The 13,304-nt window shown below is 44.8% G+C and overlaps 1 protein-coding gene across 1 annotated transcript; it reads left to right on the top strand.

Moving 5' to 3' along the window:
- The first annotated feature begins 633 nt into the window (after positions 1 to 633).
- EDEM1 (ER degradation enhancing alpha-mannosidase like protein 1) lies at positions 634 to 12,326 on the top strand. Its single transcript, XM_008926326.3, has 11 exons — positions 634 to 722; positions 2,002 to 2,105; positions 2,906 to 3,077; positions 4,219 to 4,402; positions 4,891 to 5,065; positions 5,608 to 5,728; positions 6,136 to 6,306; positions 6,911 to 6,984; positions 7,670 to 7,766; positions 8,505 to 8,690; positions 9,613 to 12,326. Exons 2-11 carry the CDS (start codon positions 2,005 to 2,007, stop codon positions 9,700 to 9,702), a joined length of 1,371 nt encoding a protein of 456 aa, XP_008924574.3. The 5' UTR covers positions 634 to 722; positions 2,002 to 2,004; the 3' UTR covers positions 9,703 to 12,326.
- Positions 12,327 to 13,304: the final 978 nt, after the last annotated feature.

The raw sequence follows: 13,304 nt of genomic DNA, 5'->3' as shown, positions 1-13,304 counted from the left end.
CCCTTTATCCATAGGAATGCCCCCGAGGGCTGTCGGGGCGGCGCCGGGCTCTTCCCAGCGCTGGGCGATCAGTGTCGGACGTTTAACGGGAACACGGGAAGTTCCATCTCAGCGGGAACCACGGAGCGGTTTGGGTTGGGAGGGACCTCGAAGCCCATCCAGTTCCACCCCCTGCCATGGGCAGGGACACCTTCCACCAGCCCAGGGTGCTCCAAGCCCCGTCCAACCTGGCCTTGGACGTTTCCAGGGATGGGGCAGCCACAGCTTCTCTGGGCAACCTGTGCCAGGGCCTCCCCACCCTCCCAGCCAAGAACTTCAGGCTAATATCTAATCTAAGCCTATTCTCTGTCAGTGTGGAGCCATTTCCCGTTGTCCTGGCACTCCAGGCTCTTGTAAAAAGTCCCTCTATATCTTTCTTGTCGGCTCCCTTCAGGTACTGGAATGAAGTTCTCTCCATGGAGGGTGTCAGAGCCCTGGAACAGCTGCCCAGGGAGGGTGTGGAGTCTCCTTCACTGGAGACATCCCAAACCCACCTGGACACATTCCGGTGTCACCTGCTCCAGGTGACCTGCCTTGGGAGGGGGGTTGGGCTGAATGATCTCTAGAAATCCTTTCCAACCCTAACGATTCTGTGATTCTGACCTTCCAGCTCCAACCTCAACATCAACGATGTGCTGGGGAACTACTCGCTGACGCTGATTGACGCGCTGGACACGCTGGCGGTGAGTCCTTGGGCCGGGGGGACTGCCAGGGACACCCCTGGGACCTACCTGGGTCTGTGGGTGCTCCCCAAGGCTTGGCCAGGGGGTGCTGGGTGTGTGGCAGCAAACAGCTGGATTGTGAGCCAGCAGTGTCACACATGGATAATAAAGAGTAGTTGGAGATGAGTCAGTAGGGATTTCCAAAAGAGACAGAGGAAATTTTGGAGCTCTTCCTCAAGGCTCAGGTGAGAGCTCTTTAGGGATACTGCCATCACTCTGGTGCTCAGGAAAGGTGGATTTGAACTGGGTCAGGTGTGCATTGCTGAGAGATCCGTCAGGAGGAGAGTTTGTCTTGTTCAAGTTTGTCTTCTTCAAGAAGACCCCATTAGGTTTCATTAGTCTCAGTTTTGCAGCCAGGGCAGGTTTTGGGCCTTCTGGAGTGTCAGGGCTCACTGATGTGCTGGATCCATGTGGTTTGTGTGTCTCTCCTGTGGTGCAGGGGGTGGCTTTGAGTTATTAAACCCTGCCCATTCCTACTCTGGGATGGCAGCAGTGGTGAGAAGCTCTCAGTTGCTTGAATGTGGCAGTGCTGAGCAGAACTGAAAGCAGAAGTGAGAGAATATTTACCTGAAACAATATTTTGGGGTCTGTGCTACGTGGCTGATGGTGCGTGGCTGAACAGTGCCTTCCTGTCCTCAGTCACCAGTGGCCTTTTGGGGCACTGCAAACCTTTTTTTTCTCAAATCTAAACCTTATGGTTCCTGGAGTTTTTTGTGTTTCAGGAACTTCTGCATGGGGGAAGCCTGTTTTGCTCCTCATCTGCTCAGATCAAACCCATGATGCTTTCCCACTGGGGGTGGGTAATGGGGAGAGCTAGCACATGCTTTTGGTCCCTGTACACCCAGCCTTTTCATGAACTTACCCAAGCAGGGACCTGTGTTTTCTTTCCACATTCCTGCTTCCTTGAAGCTCAGGCTGAATTTACATCTGTCTCTGGGTGCAGTGGAAATGAATTGCTGTAGAAAACTGGCCCGAGGGAGCTCCTGGATGAGCAGTGCTGGGTCAGAAGCCTGAAAAGTTGGACTCACCTTTGATCAAATAAACATCAAATCAGACTTCATTGTTCTGCAGGTTGTGTTATGTTTTCAGCTGAACTTAAGTCTTAAATTAATAGTTCAGGCAGTTTGAACACTCCTGTGCTAAATCTGACTGTTGGTCTAAGATGTGAACTTGCTATTCTCTTCCCCAACCCTCTTCTGAAGCAACAATTAGACAAAACAGCTTTGTTTTTCTGTTAAAGGTAATGGGAAACTCCTCAGAATTCCAGAAGGCAGTGAAGTTGGTGATTGACACAGTTTCATTTGATAAAGACTCAACAGTCCAAGTTTTTGAGGCAACAATCAGGTACATTGTGCTAAGTTTCAGTTTTAAAACAGTAACAAGGTTAAAGACTTGGTGTGTGTAATTCAAAGTAAAATCATTGATAAGGATGTCTTTGGTGGACTTCATTCCATAATTATTCATCCAGTAAGTCGTTCCTTAACCTTCTAAGAAAATATTCCATCCTTCCATAATTAATTCTACTGAGTCAGTGTGACTTGAAGCAGTGAGACAGTGGTTGTCTCACCTGTGCTTGGCTTGCAGACTCTGCTTTTTTCTTGTTGCTCTTGTAGCAGAGACTCAGATCTGTGCACAGCAAACAACCCTGCCACGGGTTTTCCCTGGCTTTGTTTCCTTTTTTGGACTTCTCACTTTCACTTTCGTTTCACATGAAAAAACGGGCCTGTCTGCCTTGGAAATGGGTTTAGATACTGTCTGATTTTAAATGGTTTCATTTTCTGAGTGTCTTAAACAGTTTTTATTTCTGCTAGGATTTCTTTTTTCTGAATACTCACTTTATATAGTAACCTTCTTGCCATTTGCAGGACCAGGGAGGTCTTTACTCCTAAATACACTTGGCATATTGTTACAAAGAACTGCTGGGTTAGGTAAATTTTGCAGGACCAGGTTTTGGGATAGTGTGGCTGACAAGCAGCATGAATCTACATGTTTTCACTAGTGGTGGGGGGAAAACCAGATCATTTTCTGTAGTGCCTGTAAGGTGCACAAAGTAATAATTCTATTTAACATGACACCTGTAAGGGTTTAGCTGAGCAACTAGGTTCAGATCAGACTAAAAAAAGTGCATTTTCCTTTTCCCGTAGGGTTTTGGGAAGCCTGCTGTCTGCACATATCATAATTACAGACAGCAAGCAGCCTTTTGGTGATATGACCATCAAGGACTACGACAATGAGCTGCTGCACTTGGCTCATGACCTGGCTGTGAGGCTGCTCCCAGCCTTTGAGAACACCAAAACTGGGATCCCCTACCCTCGGGTAAGTGAGCACACCCCCCCGAGGAAATCAGCTCAGGGGAGTGATTCACCCGTCCAACAACTGCAATTTGTGCCCCTTTTTGTGCACTTGGGGTATTGAACCTTTTCAGAGTTACTTCAAAGTGATGAGGGGAACCTGCCCTAAGTTTTGGTGACACTGGCAATACTTCAGCTACTCCTTATGTGTAGTACATGTTTTCTTTAGGCTGATTTTTCACTCTGTGTTTATTGTTCCCTCTGGGTCAGGAACCATTTGTTTCTGTGCTGTTTGGCTGGAGCATTCCCTGTGTCACACAGCAACAAACAATACTGTCATTAAGAAAGTTAAAAAGAAACACTGTAAAGACAAAGAGTGGAGGAATGTGACTTTATTGGTGACTTGCTACTGAGACAATTGTGTTACAATAAAACTCATAAATAAATATTTGTCATATGGGCCTTGGAATTTGTAATTTTATTTAATATGCTCAGTGAATACTCAACACTGTGGTATTCTTGGATGCTGCATCCTCCTGTTTTAAGCAGAGGCAGTTGGCAAGGAGAGGGATGTCAGTTCTACTGGAACAACCCTAAACAGTAAAACTACAATTAGCACTCGCCTGACTGCTTTTAATTCCTGGGGACAGCAGTACTGCTTTTCCTCCTGACCTGTCAGGCTGTAGAAACATGAATTTTCACTTCTGTTCTAAGTCTGGTAAAGCAGCTGAGGGTAGTGTAACTTCCCTTCAACGCTGTGTTCTGTGGGGAAGTGGAGGAGCATTCAGTGAGGAAGCCCTTGGTTTCAAGAGCACGAACTGAGGGGGAGCAGTGCTTGCACCACCCTTGAAAAACCTGAATATTTAGTGGAAAGGATGAAAAAATGGACTGAAATCTGGAAGAATTAGCAAGTCTAAGAGTAGGAAGATTAGGATTTCCCATTTTGAGCATGATGTTATAAGGTGGGAAGATGGATTTCAGGAATTCTACAGGAAACCTTTTTGAACAAGCACCAATATGTTGCCTTCCTATCTCTGTACACATTGCATGCTATATATTATGCAGAAACTAGTGAGAAGGCTTTCTAATAAATCTGAGAGTGCAGATGTGAGCACAGCTGCAGGAGGTCCAGCCTTCTCCCTTCAGCACTCTGTACCTGCCCACAGGTGAACCTGAAGAAGGGGGTTCCTGCAGACAGCCACAACGAGACGTGCACAGCAGGAGCTGGGTCCTTGCTGGTGGAGTTTGGGATCCTCAGCAGGCTGCTTGGTGACTCCACGTTTGAATGGGTGGCCAGGAGAGCTGTCAAGGCCCTCTGGAGCCTCAGGAGCAATAACACTGGACTGTTAGGTAATCCCTGAGGTGATGCTGTATTGACTGGCTCCATGTTTAACCTGCCTCAGTCTCGTACCATCAGGCTACAGGTTTCTTCTATATCATCAGCTTTGTCCATCTGCTTCCTCTGTAGCTTTTCAGTCATGTTCTCCTTGTGTATTTGTGGTTTGTGTTGATCAAGTGGCACTTAGTGAGAAAAGTAGTCTCTGAATCACTCCCTAGGGCACAGGTTTTCAAAGATAAATTTGTAGTGAAACTGAAGGTCCTGATTTGTATCCCCATTCATACAATTTAGATTGGCAGATGACTAAAAGTACTTAAAACAACTGCACTTGTGGATGTTCCTTGGTTGAATCCACTGTAACACTTTATTTGATGTTAATCTTTGATCCTTCCTCCTCGATACTTTCTGAACACGTAATATTTCCAAGTCTTGACTCATGATGATCTTTCTCTGGTGTACTGGGCAACTGCAGGCTAAACTTTTTTGTCTCTTCTGAAAGGAAATGTTGTGAATATCCAAACTGGCCATTGGGTTGGAAAGCAAAGTGGATTGGGAGCAGGGTCAGATTCATTCTATGAGTACCTGCTGAAGTCCTACATCCTCTTTGGAGAAAAGGAAGACTTGGAGATGTTCAACGATGCCTATCGGAACATCCAGAACCACTTAAGGAGAGGGTATGTTATTTCATCTCAGCATCCATTCCTTAAGCAGTGAATACTCCAGGAAGATGTGAGAGACTGGATATAATGCTTTGTGTCATGCCCTAGAAAATCTGTGTTCTCTTTTTTTTCTTTAAAAAAGAAAACCTTATTTCCATGGTAGTCAGAGTGGAAATAAATTTTAATGCTCTTTTTACTCCTTACTCAGCTGATCTGTGCAGCATTGTGGGTGCAGGGAAGTTAAACTGGTTCCTGTCCCAGTTTTAACTGTTGGGCTGAGAGAAGGCTGTGGCACTGCAAAAGAGATGTGTTAAATTGGCTGGTTTGGCTCTTTCTGATAGAGATTCTTCGGACAAAACTTTAGGATTTGATATACATACCTTATGAATTAATTTTTCTGAGGGCATGACTGATGTTTTGATTCTTTTCAAAATTACTTTGAGCCCAGCACTGTAAATCCGTGGCTCCTTTGCCATGGTGGCAGAGCTGTGAAGTGGAACATGCATTGTGTTCTTCTAGAATAGAGAGTATTTACATGTCCTTCCTGTTCCTGGCAGTCGAGAGGCCTGCAATGAAGGTGAGGGTGACCCTCCCCTGTACGTGAACGTGAACATGTACACGGGCCAGCTCATGAACACCTGGATTGACTCTCTGCAAGCCTTTTTTCCTGGGCTGCAGGTAAGCTTCCATTCTGTTCAACACCAGGTAGAGGGATGTCAGAAAGGAGCAGCTCTGAGCTGAGCTTCCAGCTGTGGGTTTGCATCTGGCTGCTGTGATAAGTCTGAGCTCAACCTTTGCATCAGCATAACAATGTGGGCAGCCCTGGCCTGTTCTCTGCTAGATTGGAGATACTTTACACTTCTCTCATTTAACCTCAGCATTTGTATGCTGTGCTGTGAGGCTGAGCTCTGCTAAAGCTTTTGCTGCAAAGGAATTAATACATTAGTGCTTTTTTTTGGGGTTGGGGTTTTTTTGTCTCTTATGAGGGGAGTGTTTAATTCTGTGCCGCGTTCTCATACAGAGCAGAGAGCGATTTGCTGGCTTGCAGCTTTAACAGGCATGTTTATGGCTGTTGTTGTACCCAGGTGTTGATAGGAGATGTGGAAGATGCTATTTGTCTCCATGCTTTTTATTATGCCATCTGGAAACGTTATGGAGCTCTCCCAGAAAGGTACAACTGGCAACTGCAGGCGCCCGACGTCCCCTTCTACCCTCTGAGGCCCGAGCTGGTGGAGTCCACATATCTTCTCTATCAGGTACTTGACTCCTCTGACATTACAGATCACATTTTGGCAAAAATGGTTTTGTTTAGAAGGCACTTTTTCCGCCCTTAACCTCCAGCCAGATGAAATTTGGTGCCTCTGGATCCGCCTGTTATGTGGAGGTCTCTGTTCAGGCACCAGGTTGTTGAGCAATGTAGTTGCTGTGCTGTTTGCCTCAAAAATTGCCTTTTTTATAAGACAGGCAAAAATGAGACTAAACAACTTTTTCAAAAAGCTGCTGGCAGAGTTTTACAAGGCAGAGACTTGTGACTTCTTTATCAAAATTGTGAAAGTAAATGTAATAGCATTCCTTGCAATACTGTCCAGGCACAGTCTCCAGCTGGCAGAAGATGCAGTAAACTACAATAACTGGCTACCAGAAAGTTATCAAAGAGTTTGGATTTACTACAGGTTTTACTAGGATTTGTACTAGAGCAAATGTGAGAAGCTTGCACAGACTAATCCAAGTCATGTTCCTGTAAAGATAAGTTTGCAGTGATACACGAGACTCTGGTACCACGAGGCCTTTGTTGTAAGTGTTATTTTTACAAGATTTCAAAACTGCTGACTCTAACTTTTGTCTGTCTTCCTTATTTAGGCCACAAAGAACCCGTTTTACCTTCATGTGGGAATGGATATTCTGCAGAGTTTGGAAAAATATACAAAAGCAAAGTCAGTCTTCAATGTTCCTTGTCTTCTCTCACTGCTATATATATATATATACATTTTATTATACAAATATTATATAGAATCCAGTCTGCCACATGTAGGTAAACCAGAAAACCCAACCCTCCATGAAAGCCACAACTGATGATTTATTTATTGGGCAACTATTTCTTTCCCATCTGAAAGTGCAATTATGGTCCAGTGGCAACTTTTACATTCAGAATTTTATAAGTGCCTTTGAAAATGTATTATTGATGACCAGTTGCTAAAAACTGGTGAAAATAGTAGCTGGGATTTTTCCCATGGATCCTTCAGGAATATTTCTAACCTCATGGCCCCATGGTATTTAGCAAAACTGGAGGGATGACCTCTAAGGCAGCTTCCATTTCTGAGCTTAGACTCAGAGGGAAGACAGTGATTTTTTTTTTTTAATTCAATATTATTAATTTACTCACTTTGTAGACAAACATGTACTAACTGTTGGACTATTAAAACCTTGCAATTAAGTGGGGTTCACATGATTACAGACCCATCAGAACACCAGAACCAATAATCAGGGAGTGCAAGAGACTTGTTTCATTTGAACTTCACCCCTGACAGCTGGAGTGGTCTGAAGTAAAGCAATATCTGGGGAGCACTTTGAGACCAGAATAGGTGGGAACTAAACCCAGCCTAATGTTAAATCTTGCAGGTGTGGCTATGCCACGTTGCACCACGTGGTAGAGAAGACGAAGGAAGATCGAATGGAGAGCTTTTTTCTCAGTGAAACCTGTAAATATCTGTACCTGGTACGTGTATGTTCTTCATTTCCAGGCTGCTGTGCACCATCATGGCAGAGGGAGGAGGAAGGAGGTTGTTGACTATTAATTAGAAACAGTTGGGCTCAAGGCAGGGCATCATTAATGAGAAGCTGCTAGGCTCTGGGGAAGGAGGGGGTTTAGCTGTTGGGGGGTATCAGTGTGCTCCTCTAGCTCTGATCTCACCCCAGTCTCTGAGGGTTGGCAGCTGCCCAGGTGTGGTGTCCTGAACCTGGAGAAGCTGCAGGTTGTGTGGGAGGCAGCTGGAAGGAGGGAGCAAAGGGAAGGAAGGTGCTGCTCAGCTCTGAGCCAAATGGCTGCTTGTAGCTGTCCTGCCTCACAGCAGCCTCTGGTTTCTGCCCACTGGGCTTTGGCAGTCACAGGAGGAAGCATTTGGGCTGACATTGCCTGAGCTGTTCTGAATCTCCTTTAGTGCAGAAAACCAAATAAATCTGTGACTGAGCAGGAACAGTGGATGCCAGCCTAGAACTGCCTGCACAGAGCAGCTTAGAAAAATAAGGGCAGTTTAAGTTGCGTGAGAAGTTTTTCTTCTGCTCCCCTTTGATTTTTCACTGCTAAAATCATTCCCTTGCGTGGAGACTATTTATTTCCATTTGCCCTAATGTTATTTAGCCATAAAACCTATTTTTGTGTGTGTTTTTAACTTGTTTCTGGGATGTGAAGGATGTTGCACACGTGCTATACCTGTCTCTCCCATCTCTTGTTTAGTTGTTTGATGAAGAGAATCCAGTGCATAAATCTGGAAATAAGTTTATGTTTACTACTGAGGGGCACATTGTGTCTGTGGATGAACGTTTTCGGAGCTCCCTGTGGGAAGACATCCTCCCTGGGGAAGAGGACAGCGCAGAGAAAACCAAACCCAATGAGTTGAAGGCAGCCAACTTCAGCTCCAACGTAAGCAATGCACAGGCTGGTCCTGTTGGGGGGCTGGGGAAGGGTGAGGCAGTAGAAAAAGAGCCATTTGGAAGTCTTAGTGTAGAGCTCTGCAGTGTTTCCTTTATAAATGTTAAATATCTAAGAAACTCCCTTGTGGAAAGCACTTTCAGCAGCTGAGTGAATGGGTTGGGATCATGTGTGTGATTATATTGAAGATGAAACCTTTTCCCTTTGGAATATTTTGCAGCAATTTTTTCTTCTTTGTTAATTTATTTCCAGTTATTTTTCCCTTCCCCTTTTCTTTGCCCTTAAAATTTTCCACTGTTGCTGTTGGGGAGAAAAGCAGAAGGTCATTTAAATGAAGTTTTTATTTCCTCAGAGTGGTTTTGAGGCCTGTAAAGGTGACCTTTCTTAGCCAGGCCTCAACTGAGCACAGAGCTATGGCCCCAGTGCCAATCACCAGCCAAAACAGATCTGTTTTTAACTGTAGAATGACAGAATGTTTTGGGATGGAAGGGACCTTAAAGATCATCCAGTCCAACCCCTTGCCGTGGGCAGGGACACCCTCCACTAGCCCAGGTTACAGAACAATGTTTTTAAATCCCTGCTGGTAGGTTCTGGGAGAGTTCCTTTCCTCCTCCCCCCAGTCCTCCAGAAAAAGAGCATTATTTTAAACATTCACAGTTGTCATAGTGAAGGAGGTCTCAGTTGAACAACAAGCTGTGCTGTGTGTTTGGGAGCTGCAGCCTGCACTGAGGAGACACTTGCTGCTCATTTATGGGGTTTGCGATGGAAGTTTGAGAAGAGTGAGGGGAAGGTGGGACAAAAAGAGCTACAATTTTCTGTACTGGGAGGAAATCTGCTGAGAGGATTGCAGCAGGGGACAGGCTTGCCTGGTTTTGGATTGGAGTTTTTAAGAATACTCTGGTTTTGTTAACAGTGTAACAGAGTTCCTGACGAGAGGAGGTACCTGCTGCCACTGAAGAGCAACTACATGAGACAGATCGATCAGATGGTGGGACTGATCTGAGGGGCTCTCCAGAGAAACCTTGATCAGGAGGAGTGTGGGATTTATCTGCAGACTTTCCTCCCCCTTCAGCTACTCACCTGCATCCACTGAGTCTCCTGGGTATCCCCTGTGCTTGTTGTCAGTTCTAGACATGAAGGGAGATCGAGTTCAACCTTCTGAACTGTGGTAACCTCACAGGCCACCTGAACAGAGATCTCTTGTTTTAAGACTTCCTATGAAAAATGTTGTTGCAAATGAAGGCTGAATAAGTTTTAAAAGAAAAAGAAAGCAAATTGGCACGTGCCACTTAGCTACCTCTTTGTAGCTGTATTACAAATGTCCCTCTGGAGAAGGGTCTGCTATTTAATTTGAAGTGATCTCGGGGTTGGGGAAGGAATGGGAAAGTGCAATTTCTTACACCAAGTTGAATTATAGAATTATTCTGACTAGCAATACACAACCTTAAGTACTACTCAGGTAGGAGCCCACTGGGTTTTGCTGAAACAAAAATGCTCCATTTAGTCTTGAAAAGATAACTCGTGGTGGTGTAAAAAGCTCTTGGTATAGTCTGATATCCCTCATACAGCTGTGTGGAACTTGCAGTGTTGCAAGAGCCTGTAGCTATAGAAACCAGTGAGAAAACAAATCCAGGTGCCTTTTTGTAAGGGAATGGGGGGAGGGAAGGGGAAATTGCAGAGCCACTCAGCTTTTCAGGCAGCTGAGCACTCAGCTGAGCAGAAGTTCCCAAAGTTTCCTTGTTTGCCATGTTTTAGTGCCTTTTCAGGAGACTGCTGCTAAGAACTGCTGTAACAGTACATGAAGAACAAACTATTTCACATTCCTGACAGCATTGATGTGTTAGTGCCTTACGTTCTCTTCACTAGCAGGGGAAACTGAGCTTCCTCAGGAAGATGGATACAGTATTTCTAATGAGCTGGTTGCAAGATACAAAGGAACCCAAAGCCACTTAAAAAGAGATGATTTCCCCCCCCTTTTTCTTTTTTTTTATTACAAGATACTGGAAAAATATCATCTGTGAACCTTCAGGAAGGAGGCAGTTAAGGGATTGAGGGATGGCAAAAAACTGAGGCCAAAACAACTTGTTCTGAATATAAGAGGTTTTTTTCCAGTGGTTCCCCGTTGCTTACATGTTTTTAACTTTTGACTACAGTTGAAGTAGCAGAATGTTACTTTTGGGTTAATTATTTTTTAAATTGAAGCTTAAATACAAGGACAAACTTGGTCTGTATTTTCACCTTCTTACAACAGCATTGGTTTTCATAAACCACGTGTTGCAATTCAAAACATTTCTAATAAATATGAAGTTTGTGCTGGAGAGGTTATTGGAATCTTTTAATATACAGACATATCTCAGGGACTTGGTTGTAGGATCTTCTATTCCATGAGAGTTGAATCTTCTATTCCATGAGAATTGAATCTTTCATTCAGGCAAAAAAAAATTGAATAATCAAGTCTTCTCAGTCTTATTGTGTTGTTTTAAGGGGTGAAGGGTTGGAGGGGGGAGAGGGAAATATGTTAAAATTTCCCAAAACGTTGCAGTAGAATGGGTTGCCTCGATGTTTGAGCAGCTGGCAATTCCAGCTCCTGGAGAATTGGACTTGCAAACATATCACTGGAATGTCTGAGTTGCCTGTTTCAAAGGAACACATGAACTGAAGGTGTTGTGATCCCAAGAGGTGCTGGGGGAGTCTCAGGGTGTTGGTTCCTGCCCCGTGCTCACTGTGTGTGCTCAGGTCTGTGCAGGGCTAAGGGAGTGCAGAGGATGGATAAAGGGAGGGAAGGACTTCTGCCCACCTAGGGAGGCAGGAGGCAGAGATGTCTGGGCTCTGAAATCCTCTCCTGGGCCAGGACTTGTAATCCAGCTCTGGAATGAGAAGTGTTGGTAGTGTGGAAGCCCAGCACAGCATCTCACAGCAGCCAGCTAAAATCATGGAGTAGCAGATGCCAGGATGGACATGCCCTGGGTGTGGTGGTGGCATTTTCAGGTCTTTGTTTGTCCCTGACTCCCAGTTCAGCTCTGAGTGTCTGTGTTACATCTTCCCATCACCTCTCAGTGTTTTGTGCCTTCTGAAGGACCCAGGGGAGGGGTCCAGCCCAGTGTTATGCACAGAATCTGTTCCAGAGTTTTCCTCAGAGAATTCCACTACTGTGATAAAGTTGCACAACTGTTCTGCCATCGTGTTTTCCCTTGTTTGATTGCCAGAAAGAGTGGAAGGAGGCTGTGGAATGGGAGCAGCACAGGCAGATGTTTCAGCCTTTCAGCCAAATACGATCAGCTTCCCATTAGGAATTGCTTTGGAATTCGTGTTGCCAGGTGATGTGACAGTCATCTTTCAGTAGGAATGGTCTTTATCCTCAAGGAGGCTGGTGCTGACTAAGTGGTAAAAGACTCTGTGTTCCTTCAGGAACCACTTCTTCCTCTTTGTTTTAAAAATGCTTGGGTCCGTTTTTACTCTGTAGCAGGGCACATGTTATGCACTAAAATGAAAACTTTTGTGTAAGTCAATGATATCCAAACAAAATTGATAACACTGCTGGAGTGACTTGCTGAGACAGGCTTTTGTATTTGGTGGTATCATGTGCAATATCAAGTTTTCCTAATTAAAAGTGCCATGTATGCTTAACTGTTGTTTATCCATGAAGTATTTAATGGAGGACAGGAGATTTTTGAGAGGACCAAATATGCTTTCATGAAATGTCCTGAATTTTCAAAACTTGGCCTAGATTTTACAAATCTGCATTAAAAAAATAGTGTGTTTGACCACTTTCATGTGTGTTTGTCTTTATAGGGTAGTTCTTGTAAGGCCATCATGGTGCTTGCAGGGGATTCCCCTGTACCTTCTGTGTGCTGGATTTTCATGTGGTTAGGTCAAGGAATGGCTCCAACAGGCCTCTTCCTTCTCCCCCTGCCCCCTTCCACTTTCTCTGCATTAGGATTGGAGGGGCAGCTGAGAGCAGGGATTGCTGTGGGATGCACTGAACTCTGGAAGCATCGAGGCTGAGCAGGTCCTGACCTGCCTGTGGTTCCTGATGCTGCTTTGTCCAGTCCATGAACAACCTGCTGCAGGTGGGAATTCTGAGAACCTTTGCTGGACTCTTTCCAGTTGATGGATAAACACAGCTGGAACACAGCTCATTGTGCTTGCAAACAGAACCATGGAAACAGCTGTCTGACATCACTTTACTGCTTTTCTTTGGCTCTTTTTCCCTGTTTGTTTGACTTTATCTCTTGTGTTGTTTCCTGGTTTATAGTCCTGGTCCAAAGGTTCTTGAAGCTGACAGGACTTTTGCTGTGTCTGTCTTGATCAAACTCTGAGTTCCAAGGACAGGTCTGTGGAACGTTGGTGGTCGGATTTTTGCAGTGTTTTTAAAGTTTCTCTGGATTTTTGGAAGGTGAGATTTTTGCCCATCATCTCGTGGTACTTCTGCTGCATTCAGACTTCCAAGTGCCAATTCTGATACCCTGACTTTGGGGGAAGAACCACAGCTCTCATGTTTTCACAGGGGTTGCACATTTGCAGTGGTGTCACTGCCCTGAGCTACTATTTGCTGTTACTCCTGATCTTTTCTTGCTGCCTTATCTGCTCTCAGAGGGCTGGTTG

The sequence above is a fragment of the Manacus vitellinus genome, unplaced genomic scaffold, assembly GCF_001715985.3.
Source record: "Manacus vitellinus isolate BGI_N305 unplaced genomic scaffold, ASM171598v3 scaffold_14_pilon, whole genome shotgun sequence".
NCBI lineage: Eukaryota > Metazoa > Chordata > Aves > Passeriformes > Pipridae > Manacus > Manacus vitellinus.
The sequence above is the reverse complement of the archived record's forward strand: the minus strand, read 5'-3'. Positions and strand labels throughout refer to the sequence as shown.